This window comes from Sphaeramia orbicularis, chromosome 9 (assembly GCF_902148855.1).
Source record: "Sphaeramia orbicularis chromosome 9, fSphaOr1.1, whole genome shotgun sequence".
Classification (NCBI taxonomy): domain Eukaryota; kingdom Metazoa; phylum Chordata; class Actinopteri; order Kurtiformes; family Apogonidae; genus Sphaeramia; species Sphaeramia orbicularis.
The window spans coordinates 54,728,435-54,749,014 of record NC_043965.1 but is presented as its reverse complement, the minus strand read 5'-3'; the positions used below and the strand labels follow the sequence as shown (position 1 = coordinate 54,749,014).

The 20,580-nt window shown below is 38.5% G+C and overlaps 2 protein-coding genes across 2 annotated transcripts; one reads left to right on the top strand and one right to left on the bottom strand.

The window, feature by feature from the left end:
* Positions 1–1,071: 1,071 nt before the first annotated feature.
* Positions 1,072–6,085, bottom strand: mrpl40 (mitochondrial ribosomal protein L40). The gene is made up of 5 exons (XM_030143345.1): positions 5,912–6,085; positions 5,652–5,723; positions 2,149–2,304; positions 1,820–1,901; positions 1,072–1,698 (listed from the first exon to the last, which is right to left on the bottom strand). The coding sequence occupies exons 1-5, from the start codon at positions 5,971–5,973 to the stop codon at positions 1,471–1,473; spliced, it is 600 nt and encodes a 199-aa protein (XP_029999205.1). The 5' UTR covers positions 5,974–6,085; the 3' UTR covers positions 1,072–1,470.
* Positions 6,086–6,301: 216 nt separating this feature from the next.
* Positions 6,302–19,626, top strand: acaa2 (acetyl-CoA acyltransferase 2). Its single transcript, XM_030143303.1, has 10 exons — positions 6,302–6,441; positions 9,859–10,025; positions 10,730–10,858; positions 10,955–11,071; positions 11,197–11,344; positions 16,254–16,429; positions 17,038–17,167; positions 18,613–18,683; positions 18,792–18,946; positions 19,034–19,626. Exons 1-10 carry the CDS (start codon positions 6,426–6,428, stop codon positions 19,116–19,118), a joined length of 1,194 nt encoding a protein of 397 aa, XP_029999163.1. The 5' UTR covers positions 6,302–6,425; the 3' UTR covers positions 19,119–19,626.
* The last annotated feature ends 954 nt before the right edge of the window (positions 19,627–20,580 follow it).

The window sequence follows — 20,580 nt, the reverse complement described above, 5'->3', positions numbered from 1 at the left end:
GTGTAATTTTTGTATTTCACAAATTCATCCCACGGGCCAGACTAGACCCTTTGGTGGGCCAGATTTGGCCCCTGGGCCGCATGTTTGACACCTGTGTTTTAGATGTTCCCTCTTCCAACACACCTGACGGTCATTCTCAGTCTTCTGCAGAGCTGGATGATGGGCTGATCATTTAAATCAGGTGTGGTGGAAGAGGGATACATCTAAAACATGAAGGACAGTAGATGTGAAGGACCAGGGTTGGTGACCCCTGGACTAACCTACGCACCTACCTATGCCTGTCCTTGCATGGTGGAAGCCAGAGTACCCACAGAGAGAAGCCATGATGGATGGGGACTACATCCAACTCCACCCACAAAGGCCCCCGTCCAATCATTCTGAGTTGTTTTTGAAAATCTACTTTCATTTGTAAATTGGCATTCAGAAGGTACACCAGTAGAAGATGGATATGATTCATTTCAGACCCAATCCTGTAAAGTAGACTCAAACTTTATGATGGTCAGCAGGGCTGTAAGAAAATATCGGTTCTGCAATATATCACGATATTTCATTTCACGATACTGTATCGATATTAAAAAGTACTGTATTGATATTTTTAGATATTTATTCAAATGCAGATATTGCGAAGGTTCATAATTGTTTTTTTTATTTTCTTTTTCGTTTCTATTTTATTTATTATTATTTAACACTCTTTTATTAAATGTTAGTTCCTTTGTTGGTATCGCACAAAAATACTGTTCTGATGTTAGTTCTGAACTAATAGAATATGAACATTTAAACAGGATCTGAAACTGTAATGTCTGTAAAACAGAATTTCAGTTTGAACACAGGAACATTTTGTGATATAGCATTAGATCCTGTTGTGATCAAACAAAAATGTGTTTAGTATTTGTGCAGATTTCTGGTGTAATTCAATTCTTCAAGCAAATAATCATTAAAAAAAAAAGAAACAAACAAAAAATTGCCTTTTTAACAGTATCATAACATATTGTGATATATCATATCATGATCCAAGTATTGTGATTTGTATCATATTGCCAGATTCTTGCAAATACACAGCCCTAATGTTCAGGTGGATTTACTGGGGAATCAATAGGTCACCTGTGTGTTTATTATCATTTCTGTGATTTTGCCTCTAAAACAGATTTCAGCTTCTAAAATCACAGACCTTTATCCCAAATATAGGTGATATATGAATAAGAAGTTGAACATCAAAACAACTTATACTTCTCTTGTGTTTAATACAGACAAAATATCAAATGAACATTACCTTTAAAAAAACAAAGTGTGCAGTGACTGTCAGCCTTGAGTTCTTGTTGACAGTGGAAGAAAACATCCCAATATCCTTTGCACCTACATGTGTAGGTGTTAAAAGGTCAGTTGGCTGGTTCACACATGAACAAAGATAAGCTAAATACATGACACACACACACACACACACACCAGGTGCGTCCAGATGCCCCTTGCGCATCACTGTGTGTAGACTTTGGTGATGTCATTGTACTTCCCTTCAGGGGCTTCGTACTTGGCTTGTGGCGGGGTGTGGACCGGCCCCTCGTGTGTAAAGGGAAACAGAAGAGGGTCTGGCTTTAGCGCTGCCTGGTACAGCTCTTCAGACACGATCCTGAGCTCCTCCAGAGCCTCTCTCTGAGCCTCCAGAGCTGATTCAATGGCCTGCACTTCAGCCATGTGCTGTTCCTGGAATGAAGACGACATTCGAGTGCATTAAACTAATTGTGCGTAATGGGCTGCATAGGTCAGACACGACGCTCTGTGTAAAAGCCTGATGAATGCGGCTCGGACGGGTAGGCGGGCTGACCTGTTTGTATCGACACCACTCTTTCAGAAGCAGGGCTCGACCCTCGCTTTCTTCAAATGACAACTTTGCAGCAGAGCGTGTCCTTTAGAGAGAATGACACACATCAATTTTAATGGCAGTAAGAAGGAGCATAAATAAAGCAGACAAGGTATAGTAAGTCAAAAACAAATGATAACAGAGTACTTTCACTGAATAGATTTGAATGCGTCCTTTGTTTCTTTTTAAATCTACCCTACATGTCAGAAAATAGTTCTTATGGTTCACTGTTCCCACTTGTTACTGAATATTACTCATTAACCAGTCACTCCAGGTGGATCATATGCACCTACCTCGCCTCATCAAGGCATTTGGTTGAAGTGATGAAATCTTCTATTGGAATCAGCTCAGGTGGAACCTTTTCCAGCTTCTTCAGCTTCTTCCTCAGCCTCTCTCTCATAATCAGCTCCCTTCTGGGGTCCACCCTCTTCTTTTTCTTAGGCTCCGCACTGAAAATCCAAATAAAAAGAACTCCTGTATATGTACATATTCACTGGTAAAAATGATTTGAACATTCTAAACTGGGTAAAGGGAGTACCTAGTATTAGCACAGCCACATTATTTTACTGCTGTATTAGATAATGAAGCTGAAGGAAGACAATGGGACATTTTTGCTTCATTATTGATATCAAAACTGTGTAGCTGGATTGTTTTAACTTATTAAGATTACAACAAAGCAAGTCACACAGGACATCAGGGACCAGTAAAAGCACTCATATTCTTACAATACGTGGTTTGTGACCTACATAATACAGATGAGGACAAGTATGTGTTTGTTGTGTAACTAGGCTGTTTATAACTCTGTAAAAGGTCTTAAACCCTCAAGCCTAAAAACTTTAATTGATGGAGATCTTCAAATAATTTCAGGTTTTAGATTATACATGTCTGGGGAATACAAATGTCCTGAATTCAGAAGTCAAAAATGATCTTTCATATGAATTTGTAAATGCTCAATTGTGATGGACATATGATCAAATTTATGTCACTCAATCATACTCCTTTTAATTTCTTCTCATTAATAAAGCTCTTCTGCCACAGTTCTGATTTTATGGAGGTTAAACTTACCATTGGACTTCATACTGTCTGTGCACTTGAAACTACCTGTTGCAGAAATATCCATCAATCTAACTCACTCTAATTACATTAAATCTACCTCTACCCAGGTCAGGATGGATCATTTCCATCAAGTTTTTACAATCAATATGTGCTTGGTCTAATTTTGTTCCAATGGTCTAAGTATTTATTTATGTACAATATTTTGTGGTGCTGTAAGTACTTCAGGTGTTCTCCTCAAGCTTCAATATTTAGCTAGTATAGTTTTTTCTGACCGACATAGTGCAGTAATTATGATACCTAGTGCTAAAAACCTATTTCACAAAAGACCTTTGGAGTCATTCAAGCAGAAAACACTGGCTGCTGTGGCTGTTCCACTGATGTGGATCAGTTTCAGGCCTTGGAACCATTCATGCTGGTTCTCTGGTCCTCTTTAGGCAACGAACTGGAACAGAACCATTGTTCACATTATCACTAAGTTTTAAGCACTATCACCTCAGCAAGAACATCCTGGATCAGTTACTTCCCCTCAGACACTGTTCTCCTACTGCTCATTATGGGATATCCCCTTGGGTTCTTTAAATGCAGAAAACACCTCTCCTTACACATAAACACTGACATGGTTTATAATACAACCCTGTGGAAAGGTTGGGTGAGGTCTGAAGTGTACCTGAGCTGATTTGGAAGCCAAGTAACAGCCACTGTCTACATTTAATGATTATGTTTGTGACGGTCATCCATCTGGGTGGTTGTGCTTCCACACAGGGATGCAGTAAGTCTGCTCCACTGACACTGTGCTGACTCACTGCATCTCCATGTGGTTCTTGAGTTGCACTACGGAAAATAACAAGGCGCTGCAGAGAGTCACTGCCATCGCCTAGAAGATCACTGGCCACCCCCTCCCCTCCCTGAAAGATCTCTACAGCACATGCTGCCTCAAGAGGGCACACAGCATCCTGAGGGACTGAACCCACCCAGGACCCGGGGGTTTGAACTGCTGCCCTCTGCAGGAGACTTAGGGTGCTGCATTCACAGACAAAGACTCAGGGACAGTTTGGACAGCAGGACAATAGCCCTAATCGATTAACTAAATGTTTGGACATGAGTAGCTGCTTTTCTTTTGACTACGGGCCATCAGCAATACTTTTACTTTTTACACCTTTACACACTTTATTTGATTTTCTAAATATTTTTGTACATGTGCATATTTTTGCACCCATACAACCTGTATATCTTGTTCTGTTTTTGTTGTTGTGCGTCTTCTTTTTTTGCACCATGGGGAGCAGTACTCCAGTTTCATCGTACCATGTACCTAGTATGCCTGTGCAATGACAATAAACATGTATTTTATCTAATTTTAATACAGCTAAGATTTCCTGATTTTTTAAATATTCATTCTTCATTCACCCACGCACATCAATCACTTATGGTACTTTGTGACTTTTGTTTAAATAAAATTGTTACAAAAAATTCATTTCCTGTTGTAATTATTTGTCACAAATTTGTTGTAAATATTTCTTTTGGTTTTTGTTTTAAAAACTGCAAATGTGATAAAGTGTAATTGTTGAATCTTGCTTGGCTGGATCACATAAACCATGACAGAAGCCTCAGTTATTTGGCTGAAACTTGATTTTTGGTCAGTTAAAGAAGTTTAGATTAGTGACTGATTGATATAGTTATGATAGTGTTTATTATATAGTTCCATAGATGGTAGAGGTTTCTATTATTTGTACTAACTGCTGTAATAGTAGTATATCCACTGTTAGTATTAGTATTTGTAGTAGTAGTATTAACAGTCATGGTCCTTTGTTCTGGTTTCTAGTAACACCAGCTGATCTCCTTTTGACAGTTCTAGTTCAGTTTTCTGTGCATCAGTTCCATCCATGTGTCTCCCCCTATTTCCCCCCTTCTCCCCCAGTCTCTCTCTGTTTCTCTCTTTTTGTCCTCCTTTACCCTCTATCTTTAACCCCTTTAAGTGGTCCTCTCAGTCATCCATCCTCCTCAGTCTGGGTCTGCTCCAGGTTTAAACCTGTTAAAGGTACTTTTTCCTCATCACTATCTCCACTCACTAGTGTTTGCTCCTGGAGCATTCTGTTGGTTTCTGTAAATTGGATTAGAGTCTAGTTTTGACCAACTCGATAAGTAAAGTGTCATGAGGTAACTTTTGTTATGATTTGGCGCTATATCAATAAACTTTGATTGATTTGATTTGATATTTAAACATTTCAGTTTTTGAGTAGGGACATGATGTGTCCTTGCCCAGATTCATATAAATACTTCTTATATCCATATTTACCTGCAGTGTTTGAAGATGAAAAGCATGGTTTGTCCAGTTTTCTTAAGAGGATCTCAAAAACGTATTAATTACATGTATTTAAAGTGTGCATGATTTGTAGAGACATATTATCATAGAGGGTTGAAAATCATTTGGTTTTAGTCCCCTTATTTTTCCAAAAATCCCAATATGAATATATATCACTATGAGTCGAGAAAATGTGTGGTTAGTATTTTTACATTGTTCTGGTAACTACACACTGACAGATGCATCCAGGACATAATAGTTCAAAACTTCTCTTAGTGAGAACACTCACTTCTATCAATAAAATTATATATATATATATATATATATATATATATATATATATATATATATATATATATAGCATGTACATACAAGTTAAAGTAAGAAATAGGGCACATTTCTACAAAACCCCACCATGTCATGCCATCTTATTGATCATACCTCAGTGGAACTGATGTCTTCAGTGTCATCACTGGTGCAAACCAAGGACTCCGGACATTTTCTCCCAATAAACTGCAAAAGGACACACAGCAAATACGAGACTGATTTTGTGCCAAAAAGTGAAGAGACGAGGACGGAACACCTGTCCACCAGAGACCCCAATCCGCAATTTTTGCCTTAAACATTTCCATCTACTTGTCAAAGATAAATGCAGGAGGCCGACGCACTGGTACCAGCCTGCATTCACAGCCTACACTCACCTCAACGAAGCGGTCTGTCGGGACAAAACCTGCCAAAGACAGCGCGATAAAGCTAGAGACATAGCATCAATACTTGTGTTTCACTATAAACACAAATGTAGCACAGATATTAATACACACACACACGCTACATGTCACATATCCTTGAGCATAGAACATATGCGGCGCATAATGATTACGTCATCAAACAGCCCGGTCTCAATTTTGTGCCGCAGTTTCGACAATTTTGTTTTTTATTAAATTAAGAAAAAATTGGGAACTAGTATGGTTAAAATGTTAAAACAATCTACTAATATTCGAAAACCAACATGTATTTTTTCAAACTCCATTTTAAAAGTATTTATTTGACAGTATACGTAACGTGTGTTGAATCTTACTGCCAGAGAGAAAAGTGAGCGGTCACATATTTGGGTGAAAGGGCGCAGGTATCTCCGGTTATTTTATTCACTCCGAACCGAGAGAAGGTACCTCAACAGAAGTTTGGTCCTGTGTGAGTGGTCATTGAGTCGATATCATGGCACTTCTCAGAGGTAAACCAACGCGTTTCATTTGAGCAGAAATTAACCGAGTGTGTGTGTGTGTGTGTGTGTATGTGTGCTGCTCTGAAAGACGTTAATGTCAGAATTATGTTTCATCATCACTGTTGAGTTACAGAAAGTTAATCTTAAATTGATTTTAGTGTTTTAGAAACCATGGTATGTAGAATAGGTGAGAGGTAATGCAGTGGCGTGTGTTGTAATGGCTATATTCCCCAGTTTTTTTTTTAATTTATTTATTTTTTATTATTATTTTTTTCCCCCAGTTTTATATGACACATACTGGACAGAGGACACAGGTGGACAAAAACTACTCCTATACAACTATACTGAATTATGAAGGAAGTATATTAAAAGTATCAAACACCTATTTTACGCCGTTATTGTCATAGTCATATTTATTAACTTATTATTTAGGGTGTAAGCAGGCAGTTTACATGAGAGGGACCATATTTGAGCTGATAGTCATATTATATGGATTATTCCTTCTGTCCAGTGTCATTTTGGCTTCATAATAATGGGGGAAAAAATCTGAATGGTGACATGATGAACTTTCAGGAATGCATGTTGGCCAAGCTCAAAGACCCAGTCAAATAATTATTACAAGGAAGTATTAAATAAAGAAGACAGGACACGTTTGGGGTCCACGCTGTTATAAATATTACAAGAAATTTAATGAGAATGTCCACTCTGTTAAGTCCATTATCTAACAGGGTTCAAAATTTAGAGTTAAATTGACCATAAATCTCTGAGCGATTTAGCAGGTGCATCTCCTGTACATAAACACAACTTTATTAAATGTCAGATATGTTTTAAATGTTTTGGACCAGACTGACATTCTTCATGATGTAGCCTAACAGGGTAAAAGAGAAAATGACAAAAAGTTAGTAGTGACTGTTGAAGCATACATCAAATTGTGTGGCTGCATTTCTGTAGAAAAAAAGTATCTCCTAGAGGTAATTGTAGTCTTTTTCAGAAAATGAGAAAGTGCAAGTAGAGACTAATAAGGTGAAAGATGAGTTCAAGGACACACCTCACCTGATTTCATTACATTTACATGTATGATTAGAGGCAGTTTAGCCCTGGATTCAATAGAATTAAGTATGTGTTTTGAGGTTTGATCATATCATGGTTCTTTAGGAAGCTGTACAAAAAGGGTAGAAGGGGACATAAAATTATGTTTGTCTTGTCTATGTTTAAGTGATGAAAAAGACCTAAGTATATGATTTAACACAATCATTTTGGTAGATTTCTAGATCTTTATTCTTCTCCTATTGTGGCTCTTTAGTGTTAGATACGATACTGTGGGAAATAACTGTACACATCATCGTCAGTGGGCGTAGTAATATTTAAGAAATACCAAACAATGCTGATCAAAAAGCAGGTCATAATGCCCCGTTTTTCTAATACTGTCATTTAACAGCGCCAAAGCAAATGGTGGAGAAATGTTGGCTTATGCAAGACTGTTGTCGTCAGCCAGGTCTGAAAACACTGCACTGTTTGAAAAGCACTTGACCCTGGAGCCTATAAAACCCATAAACCCCGAATTCTGTGACAGACATCACACCAAAGGTTTCTCAGCAGCAGACACTTTGAAAAATGTAATTCTCTGCCAACTCACCTAAAACTCAGAACATTTATCAATTAATACCTGTGATTTCCTTGAAAAAAACAGTATATTAGCAAAGAACATCAAGACTTTGCCATTAAAAAGAGTTATAATCAAATTCAAATAATCTGCCTTGGGAAAATATACAGTCAAAAAACAGTGGATTTTTCAGGTACAGAGCTGTGTTTAGCTGCATATGTTACTCTGAATTTTGCTTTCAGGACAAAACAACCTGTAGATCTGAATGAACTACAGTAAGACTGAAGGAAAGGAAAGGAAAGGGAAAACTAGTGGAGACATAAATACTTGAAAATCCAACATTTTCTTCATGTGGTAGAAAAAATAGTCCAGTTTGATTCATTTGATAAACATTCAACAATAACTATTTAAAAGAATTTAAGTTTTCCATTATCCTTAGTGTTTCTTTTATGTTCGGTTCAAATTTCAACCCAGTTCAGTGAAAAATTAACAGGTCAGTACAAAGAAACACAAAATTGAAAAAGGTCCAACTATATTTTGAGTAGAGCCATAGGATTTTGCAGAATTTTTCCACAAATTTAATAGAAACTTTACATTAATAAAAACATCTACATCACGTACTGAGAATGTCATAGAATGCCTTAAATCTTAACCCTTAAAGACCCAAACATCCACCATCAGCCAAAAGCATCTACTGATCTAAACTGTTGCTCCACTCACTAATCCTGTCAATCCATGTCAATAATTGGTGTAAAATACAGTTCTTCATCTTTTCATGGTCATCAGATATGACCATATTTAGATGTTCAGAGGCTCCATAGTTACCGTGGAAACACCGACATCTTCTCCAACATTGATTCACCAGTAAAACCCAGGGAGTTGGATCAGTGACAGTGGATGGACACACTGGGTTTATGTTCAGTTAATGACAGATTGGACTGAAAAAGACACTGTTTATTCAGTTTTTTTCTTTTTTAATATAATAACCTTTGACTCTACTCTGAGCTTTAATGAACATCTACATAATCAGTCAGTTATCCATCCATCCTTTATCCACCGCTTATCCGGGGCCGGGTCGCGGGGGTAACAGTCTAAGCAGGGACGCCCAGACTTCCCTCTCCCCAGACTCCTCCCCCAGCTCTTCCGGGGGGACCCCGAGGCATTCCCAGGCCAGCCGAGAGACATAGTCTCTCCAACGTGTCCTGGGTCTTCCCCGAGGTCTCCTAATCAGTCAATTAAACATAGGAAAATAGATGATTTTCACTGGAGAAAAAAAATGCAAAATTCAGAGGATAATATTATAATAAATAGTGATAAATCACTAAGAAAAGATTAAATAGAGAGAAACATTAATTTGGGAACTGCCACAAAAGTCACAGTGGGTCTTTATGGGTTGTATCAGCAAACATTCATCCACCCATTTTGTGAAGCGGCAGAGCCTGTCCCAGCTGCCGCTGAGCGAAGGCAGGGTGTTCCCTGGACGTGTGACCAATTCACCACTGGGCTGACGGATACAAACCAACAACCATTCACACCTACAGGCCAGTTAGATCAGCCACTTAACCTGTTAAGGTGTCTTTGATAGTGGATGGACAAGCCAGAGTACCCGGAGGGAACATTCAACACTATAATAATTAATTTGAGGTACAAACCTCCCACTGTCCCTCAGAATATGTATTTATGTAGAGGTTAGATTTGTGACGCAGTATAACACGCTCTTTTTTTATTTCGGTGTATGATTTATTGAAGTCATTATAAGCACACAACTTCAACAATGCAGAACTTAAACCTTTGATGGAAATATTCTCTTTTGATTTCTGCAGGTGTATTTATTGTAGCTGCTAAGCGCACTCCATTTGGTACGTACGGTGGTGTGCTCAAAGACCACAGCGCCACAGACCTGGCAGAGCATGCAGCCAAAGCAGCCCTCGCTGCCGGAGGCGTGGCTCCAGAGCTCGTCAACAGTGTCATCATGGGGAACGTCATGCAGGTTCAACAGTCATGTCTATTTCATGTCAACAGTCCAGTGTGTGGTTAGGGCTATGTAATGGAACATGTTGAAATGGGCCATTCCACGTTCAGATAACCTCTAAATACACTGTCCAGCCCCACCTCCATTTCACTAATAAAATATTTATGATCCTTCTATTGGATAATTACTGGAGTGATTAGGTTTCAGCTCCAACAAGTTGTTTATCCCTGTAGCGCTGCATTATGTAACAATGATACAATATATAATAATGTAATAATTATTCACCTCATTATGTAATAACGCCACATTTTGTAATAAAATTTTATAATAACATTTTATAGCATTTTACATCAATAGCATTTTATAATAAACTTTGCTGCATTTTGTAATAGCTTATTACATATTGTGTAATGGGAAAAGTAGGTCAAAGTTCAAATTTTTAATGAGTTTTGAAAATCTTTTTTTTCCCCATTTACTTACAATGGATGAAATGTGTCTATGTGTCTATGCTGTCTATGTGTGTGCTGACATCAGCACACACATAGACACATAAAGGATATTTGACAGTGAAAAAAATGATAGAGAATCATATGAAACAATAGAAGTTCTTCTCTCATAACACAACGTTTATCATATCATTCACACCTAATTGAAGGTTTCATTTAAAACTGTTAAAATAACTGTTGTTCTTCTACTACATCTTCTCATATGTGTGACTTCAGAGCTCAGCTGATGCCCCGTACATCGCCCGTCATGTTGGCCTGAGGTGTGGCGTCCCCATCCCAGTACCTGCTCTCACTGTTAACAGGCTCTGTGGATCTGGTTTTCAGTCCATCATCAATGGTGCTCATGTATGTACTCCAGAATATTTAGCAGATATTCATAAAAAATAGTTTTTTTTCTCTTACTACCTCAGAACACAGACAAGTTTCGTTGTGTCTTTGTAGGAGATTTGCCTGAGGGAGTCGGAGGTGGTTCTGTGTGGGGGCTCAGAGAGTATGAGCCAGGCACCATACGCTGCTCGCAACATCAGATTCGGGACAAAGTTTGGAGTAGACCTCAAGGTCCTTTTAACTTTAGTACCCCCACCGAGTATCAAATATGAAGCAATGCAATGACCATAAAGACAGTTTATTAAACTCCAGAGTGTTCTGACCCAAAAATTCAACTTCCTTCTACTATTTGACAGCTAGAGGACACTTTGTGGGCAGGTCTGACAGACCTGCATATCAAGATTCCAATGGGCATCACAGCAGAGAATCTGGCAGAGAAATACCAGATCACACGAGAAGACTGTGACAGTTATGCCCACCAGACCCAGCAAAGGTGGAAGGCAGGTAAGGTGGGAGGGATCTGAGGCACTTTCACACCTGTACTACCTCATTTAGTCACAACTTTTAGACTTTACAGATTGATCCGAACCACAGCTGCAGATTTGAAATCTGTCCTGGATAGTGCAGACTTTGGTCAAACCAAAAGAAGCGGCTTTTATTTGGAATAGAGATGTCTGTGAATAATTAATTAGATGATTAGTTTAGTCAAAATAGTAAGCATAGTCCACTGCTGAGTTGACTCATTTTTACTTGTGGTGGGTGGAATGAGATTTATAGAGACAGAACTTAAATTTAAGATGCTGTTTCTGCTCAAGTGTTACATAAGTTAAGTTGGGAAAATGTTTCAAGTTTTTTCAGTGTTTATTCCACTGGTTTGGATGGAGGGCACGTGATAACAACATCATGACAGTTGATTTAAATTGGCTTCATTGTAGCCCAATGATAAATTGACTTCAGATTTGTGTCTGAATCACTTTTTTTTTTTTTTTACCTTCTGGATGCCAATTTTACCAATGAAAGTCGATTTTGTCCTCTGTGGGTATGCTGGATTCCATCTAAGGACACACACCTTAATAGATTAACTGATCAGTCGAAATCATCCATAGGTGTGAATGTATGAGTTAGTTGTTTTTTGTCACTATGTGTCAGCCACATGATGAAATGGTGACACTTTATTATTCAGCTTCAAAAAGTTATTAAAATGCCCATTTCTATCTGGGATCAAACTGAAACATAACTGAACCATGGTTGGTTCATTGGTCCAGTATGAAAACAATTCTATGGATTTCAGACCATTTTCAAGATGCTGTGCAAGGTATGTCTTCCAAGAGGAAGAAAAACGGACAACATGCAGATGTCATATGCAGGTCTGTATGGAAAGGAAAGATATGGAAGTGGATGGAGCCACTGTGATGTCACTGCTTAGTTTTTGGACTGTTGTTTCGGGGCCAGATATTTGTGTTTCAATCATTGCCATCTTGACTCTTGAATCAGAAATTACATTTTCGGAAAGACGTAATGTATGAACATACACTAGTTCACTGAGGAAAAAAAAAAATAGCAACAATGATTCTGTTATACAAAAATGAAAATAAGCATAATTTTACAAATTGTAGGGTAATTTCATTGCTTCCACAGTTTTCAAAAATTCTTGAAAAACTCTTCGATTTTCATTTAGATACATTGTTTGAAAAACATCAAATAATAAATGAAGCTCAATATGGCATTAGAACCAAAAGGACCACATCAGTGGCATTAATGGAAGCAGTAGAAGAAATAACAAATGCACTGGATAAAAAGAAACATGACGTCGGAATATTTATTGACCTCTAAAAAGCATTTGATCCTATAAATCACTTAAATTTACTCAAACTGGAGAAATAAGGACTCACAGGGAGAGCTGGGAATTGGTTAAAAAGCTACTTAACAAGACAAACACAATATGTAACAAGTGGTTCCAGGCACAACAAACCCCACCCCTCGCACAAATTGTAGCTTATTTTGTCATCGATCCAGCTGATGTCATCATGCGTGTGCTGATGTCATATCAGTTGCCTCTATTATATGTGCCAAGTTCAAAGTAAATTGAAACAAAATTGGTGTTGCTTGTGGTGTCCCTCAGGCGTCAGTGTTGGGTCCTCAACTGTTCAACTTATACATTAATGATTTATTCAATGTATCTAAATAATTTAAAACTAATATTGTTTGCTGACAACACAAATATATTCTACAGTAGTGACAATTCTAAAGAACTCATGGGTGCAGTAAATGGAGAACTCAATAAAATAAAAAAAATGGATGGATCATAATAAATGAATTCTAAATGTAAATAAAACAAAAGTATTGATATTTGGTAATCATAAAAGTAACCCAGAATTACAAATAAAGGTAAATGGTGTCCAATTAGAAAGTGTTACTGAATATAAATACTTAGGAGTAATAATTGATAAGTTGTCATGGAATGCCCACATCAGACATATAAGAAGTAAAAATTCAAAAAGCCTCTCAATTATGAATAAAGCAAAGCTATCATTGTTTACCATGTTGGTATGTGCCACTTCCGTTACCATTGTTGGTCTGTGATTATTGTTGAATTATATTGCATTATAAGTTCTGCAGACTATCATTTAGATAGTTACTGTATATAATATACATCAGTTTTCCTAATCTGCTTATCATCTGTTATTTACATTATTAGGACTCTAAACAGATGGAATTTTATCATTAAGGAAACAAAAGTAATGTGTTACGTTGTATAAATGAGAGGTGGGGGTGGGATTTAATAAGTCTTCTTCCCACTCCTTTTTGAGTAATACATATTGAATCTATTTTGTTATTAATAGTGCACATGATAATTACTATATTGTCTTGATCACCTCCATTTATTAATGTATGTTCTCTGATATCAGTTCCTTCTACACATAAAAGTTTTGTTTTTTCTTCTGCTCAAAACAAATAAATAGAAATAAACAAACTGACATGTCAAGGGCATCAAATCGTATTAATAAAGCAATAATTTAAAGATGAAGTATTAGATGACCTATTAGTGGCCAAATTAAACAAATGAGAGCAATAGCAATCCGAGGTTTAATGTTGCCTTGTGGGTAATACAGACCTGATCAAAATCTTAAGACCAGTTGAAAAATAGCTAGAATTTACCTTTTGCACATTTGGATCTTAATGAGGTTTTAAGTAGAGCTACAATATACAAAAGCAAGAAGGGGGAGTGAGACAAAAAGCACTTTGAAAAAGTAATTTATTGAAAACAAGAAAACTGAAATAGGCTGTTTATCAGCTGATCAAAAGTTTAAGACCGCAGGCTATAAAAGCCAAAATCTGCTCAAAATTCTCATTTTCTGTCGGGCATTCACACGGTCATGCCCTCCTGATGGCTAAAGCTAAGAAGCTTTCTCTTCTTGAACGTGGTTGGATCGTCGAGCTGCATAAGCGAGGCCTCTGGCAGCGTGCCATTGCTGCTGAGGTTGGACGCAGTAAGACAGTCATTCTAAATTTTTTGACAGATCCTGAGCATTATGGAACAAAAAAGTCAAGTGGTAGACCCAAAAAAATTACACCTACGCTGAGCCGGAGGATCCGATTGACTGTCCGTCAAGACACAGGGCGGTCCTCCACCCAAATGAAGGCCCTTACTGGTGCCGACTGCAGCGCAATAACCATCAGACGGCATCTGCAGGAAAAGGGTTTCAAAAGCAAAAAACGAATTCAAAGACCTCGTCTCCTACAACGCCACAAAACTGCCCGTTTAGACTTTGCCAGGAGCATCAAACATGGGACACTGAAAGGTGGAAAAAAGTTTTATTCTCTGATGAGAAAAAATGGAACCTTGACGGTCCAGATGGCTTCCAACGTTACTGGCATGACAAGGAGATCCCACCTGAGATGTTTTCTACCCGGCACAGTGGAGGGGGTCCATCATGATCTGGGGTGCTTTTTCATTCAGTGGAACACTGGAGCTTCAGGTGGTGCAGGGTGGTCAAACGGTGGCTGGTTATGTGCAGATGTTGCAGCGGGCATCCCTCATGACTGAGGGCCCTGGTCTGTGTGGGAACAGCTGGGTTTAAAAACAGGACAACGCTGCAGTTCACAATGCTCGCTTGACCAAGGACTTCTTCAGGGAGAATAACATCACTCTTTTGGACCATCCCGTATGTTCCCCTGATTTAAATCCCATAGAGAACATTTGGGGATGGATGGCAAGGGAAGTTTATAAAAATGGCCATCAGTTCCACACAGTTGATGCCCTTCGTGAAGCCATCTTCACCACTTGGAGCAATGTTCCCACCAGCCTCCTGGAAACACTCGCATCAAGCATGCCCAAACGAATTTTTGAAGTGATTAACAAGAACGGTGGAGCTACTCATTACTGAGTCCTACTGAGAACATTTTTTGTTCTGGTTTGGAGAGTTTTTTGTAATTTTTTGAGCGATGGTCTTAAACTTTTGATCAGCTGATAAACAGCCTATTTCAGTTTACTTGTTGTTTTCAATAAAGTACTTTTTCAAAGTGCTTTTTGTCTCACTCCCCCTTCTTGCTTTTGTATATTGTAGCTCTGCTTAAAACCTCATTAAGATCCACATGTGCAAAAGGTAAATTCTAGCTATTTTTCAACTGGTCTTAAGATTTTGATCAGGTCTGTATTTTCAAGCTAACAGTAGTTAGTGTTGCTGCTGTAGAGGAGCAGAACAGAGGCATCGAAAAACTTTGGAGCAAGCATAAGGATTTCTCTGGGAAAAAGTGCCCTGAATCCTCTGCATAGAAACTATTTAGAGGAGCTGGATGTGAACAGCTGAGGCAGTCAGTGTAGAAGTGGAGTTGGTTAATGTAAACAGATGAGCTGGTCATGAACACAGCTCCAGTACGACCTTCACATGACAACATGAGCATGTACCAGTATGAAACCTTCATCTATATCATAAAGGCCAAGGTGTGTGTGTGTGTTTGTGTGTGTGTGTGTGTGTCTTTGGATTCACACTAATTCCGTACACAGCTGACTGCTGCAGTTTGTCATACTTATGTGTTTTTGCTCAGTAAACAGACTAGTGAAAACAGCAAGTTGATAGGACCAATATTTTGGCAGATATTAGTAATTTTGGAATACAATAGCCTTACAATCATGTTGTAATGGCCAGAATGCTTTGGCGCTGACTGCTGGACAAATGTGGTACTGCCTGAATAAATACACAACAGCATAAAAACGTCCACATCTAGAACCTGTGGATCCACACACTAATTATTATTTAGTCCTTGTATTTTGATGCTTTGTGAACATTGTTTCCTGGAAATGCAGAATAAAGCTTCCTTTGAATGGACTCAAAATGAATCCATTGAATAGGAAGGTATTAACGTACATGTGGTGTTAATAATTAGGATCTGTATCTTTCTCTATCTGCAGCTCATGAGGCAGGTTACTATGCTGCTGAAATAGCTCCCATCGACGTGAAAGCTAAGAAAGGCAAAGTGCCCATGACTCAGGATGAACACCCTCGTCCTCAGACCACATTAGAACAGATGGCCAAACTACCGCCTGTCTTCAAGAAGGGTGGGACTGTGACTGCTGCCAACGCCTCAGTAAGTTATCAGGAGGATTTACCTTTCATCATACAATGGACATTAGTATGTTTTTTTCTTCAAGCAAGCAAAAATTTCTAAATGTTTAGTTACATTTAAGTGCACCTTATAAAAACTGATCTCATGTTGTTTTTAATGTAGTTGTATGGCTTTAGATAAAATCAAAAGAGGAAGAAAAACAGAGAATGGACAACATGCAGATGTCATATGCAGGTCTATATGTAAAGGACAGATATGGAAGTGGATGGAGCCACTGTGATGTCACCACTTAGTTTTTGGACTGTTGTTTTGGGGCCAGATTTTTAGATTGTAGCCAATGCCATCGTGACTCTTGAATCAGAATTGATGTTTTCGGATATAATGTATGGACGTAATGTATGAACACATACTCAGATTAGACTTTGGTAGCCAAAGCCTGATCCGAGCATGTGACCACAGAAAAACATTTTTGGGGACACAAGTCCAAAATGTATATACTATTATGATAAAACCTTGCATAACTGTGTAAAAGGGTGAAAATAATGAGGTAATGACATTATATATCCCACAGGTCAAAGATAAACTTCAGTGCAACATAACAATGTTGTGTTAAATGTCTGTCTGTTCAGGGTGTGTCTGATGGAGCTGCTGCTGTGGTGATTGCAAGTGAAGATGCGTGTAAAGAACACAAGCTCACTCCACTGGCCAGGATTGTGTCCTATCACGTGTCAGGCTGTGATCCGAGCATTATGGGAATCGGTAAGTGAGATGAGTGTAATGATGCTGTCATTAAGGATTTCATAATAGTTACATTTTAATTGGCTGGCAATATTTGCAGTATTTACACTTATTTTATTGATCCTTTGCACCGCTGTCACAGTTATCACATGACTAGGGCTGCAGTGCCATGATGGACAGCAAAAGCAACACAACAAACAAACAAATGAGCGACAGATTATGGCTACCAGCACTAAAAATAAAGTTTTGGAGTTGTCCTGCGAAGTTACTCATCTTACTGGACGGCACAAAGAACGCTATTTGGAGAAGCTAGTGATAGCTGACCCATACCTTCTCCCTCCTGATGTGTTTATGGATCTATCAAAATCCTCCAGTCTACTGGAGTTTAAAACACACCATCTGTCCCATTCTGTTCTAAATGGAGTGTCCCCATACACAGGTGCTGATGTAAAAGCAGACTAAAGTCTGGATGATCCCAGTTCTTAGTCTCAGGTTCGATTACCCAGTCACTGTACTGCGCTCACAGCAGAGGAATGTATCTCATAATGGTAAAGGAAAGATACAGCTAACATTAGCTAGCTAGCTGTGTATGTTTTTAACATATTTCCCCCATCCAAACTCAAATAGATTGGAACCAAAAGCAGCTCTAATGAATTAACACTGTGTAATAATGTTAGTGTGTGTCATCAGTATCCTACAGTATTAGCTCATTTGTTGTAGTGTCTGCCTTTCTACTGTCTACACACAGTCATATGTACAGTTCCAACACTAGAACAGATGGAACAGCATCAGGACCATAAGAGTATTTCATATAACGTAGTATAGCTGGTCCAAAGGCAGACACTACAACAACAGAGCTAATACTGAAGGTACTGATGACAGCCACTGGAATAGAGTGGCACATAGTAGTTAACCCAGTCTAGCCATCTAGCCAGCGTTTGGTGGAGCTAATGTGCTATGGACACAAACAGAGCCTGTTCTATCTGTAGTATCAAGTCCATCAGATCCAGGCTCTGTCTGGAACCAGCTGAAACCATGGATGGAACTGTTGTGTGCGACCACTGTACATGTAAAGCAGCGTGAAAAAACACACAAAAACCAGAACGTTCAGATCCAATTCGATATCAGCTGGTTTGCTGTCCAGTGTGTAGTCTGGCACTTCCACCGTCCGTCATGGCGCTCGTTTGCGGCGCGAACAGAGTATGACGTAACGTGCAAAGGGTGGATAGATAGATAGATAGATAGATAGATAGATAGATAGATAGATAGATAGATAGATAGATAGATAGATAGATAGATAGATAGATAGATAGATAGATAGATAGATAGATAGATAGATAGATAGATAGATAGATTTTTTTTACACAGTACAACTAATGAACAGCCATTTTTAAAGCCATGCTTTATTAAATTAAAAATTAAATAAATTAATAATAAAGATGTCTGTTGTCTCCTAATCCTCTCAGGTCCAGTTCCAGCTGTCACTGAAGCTCTTAAAAAAGCTGGTCTTTCCCTCAGTGATATGGATCTAGTTGAGGTACAGCCTTAAAAACATCACTCTGAACCCCTGCTTACTGTAATTTCAAATACTGTGTACACGTAGTGATTAATCAGCAATTAATTTGCATTGACGAATTTGTTTTAGGTGAATGAAGCTTTTGCCCCTCAGTACCTGGCTGTTGCTAAGGCACTTGGACTGGACCCAGAGAAGAGCAATGTTAATGGTGGAGCCATCGCCATCGGACATCCTCTGGGAGCCTCAGGCACACGCATCACTGCCCACCTGGTTCATGAGCTCAGGTAACCCTATCATTGGTTGTGTGAATCACAACATATCAGCCCAGATTTGATCGTTTACTGTTATCAATCACCTGTCTTTCCCGGCAGGCGTCGAGGAGGCAAGTACGCTGTCGGCTCGGCCTGCATCGGCGGTGGCCAGGGAATCGCCATCGTCCTCGAAAAAACTGACTGAAGAAACTGTCAATCATCTGTCAGGAAAGTTTCCTGTCCACATGCCATCCATTAAGAAAAAAAACAGCTGAGCCAAACAAAGTAAAAACAAAAATCCCATGCAAACGTTCCCTCTACATGAGGCTGCTCCATCTGACTTGTGCTGCTCATTCTTCAGTTCTTCTGTCAGTATGTTGGTACAGTTGTCTGCCACACATGGTTTAGTTTGGTAGTGCAGCGTAAGCCACAAAATGAAATGAATTGGCTCCTCAAGGGTGGAAAAGGGTGTGTTTGTGCCTAAAATACGTAACTCCTCGATTATGTTAAACCATGTAGTATATTATTAACTCATACTGTACAGTCTGGTTATAGTTGGTTTAAATGAACTCTGAACTTGCCTTAAAATGTCATGTTATCACTCCATTATCAGGAATGAATGTTTAACAATCTAGTTTGACCTCCAGTGGCTTCAGCAAAAAAAATTTTTGTATTTCTTTGTCAACACTCAATAAATGACATTTTGAGTAAAAGCGTGATGTTTTACTTGAACAGTGTGAACTGTTGGTTTTTATTGTCATCGTTTTGTCGTTTGTCTGTCCATTCAATGATAGAATCGCATTATCTGCATTGACATATCTGCATCATATTTATACTGTGGATGCATGGAGCAGAAGAATATTGAAAATAGGTGACCTTGACCTACTTTTTTAAGGTCAAAGTACTTTCAAATCTAAATATGTATGTAATAAGTTTTACACAGACAATCTAATCTAAATTATAGGGCAGGAACTTCCAACCCTAGATTTGGCTGAGGGGGATTAAAAGTGTGGAGCATGTTCTGCTATTGATCTGCCAAGAGGAACAAGTTAAACATGACTTTTAGTGTTGTTTTGTTAGTTACAGTTTTGTTGTATTTGTCAGTGCTCAGGGTTGCTATACACCTATAGTGTCTATAGTCTACACAGTTCCAACCTTTTATGGCTCGTGACCCCATTTTAACATCACAAATTTCTGGTGACCCCAGACATTCAAAACAGAGACATTTTCTTTTAGATGTCTTAGTGGGGTCAGGTGGGTGAAGAAATCTTTCCGTTCTCTGTTCGGTCGGTCGGTTTTGACTGTCTGGGCAGGTTAAACCATAGTAACGCATGCAGTCACATGACCAGGTCAATCAAGATATGCCCTGTCAGATTTTATATCCTGCATTTTATTTGAACTGGATTTTTATTAGGAAGAATGTGTGGTGTTTTAATTCTAGTTAAACATATATTGATTGATTAAAAAATATATTTTTTATTTGGAATTTATTTCCTTTTTTTTTTTTTTTTTTATCAATTACTAGAAATCTCAGGCGACCCCATATGAATTCCAGGCGACCTCACATGGGGTCCTGACCCTAAGGTTGAAAAACACTGGTCTAGAAACAGCTTTCTCAACTGGTGGTTCATAGAGTTGTTCAGATTGGGTAAAAAATATGGTTTTAA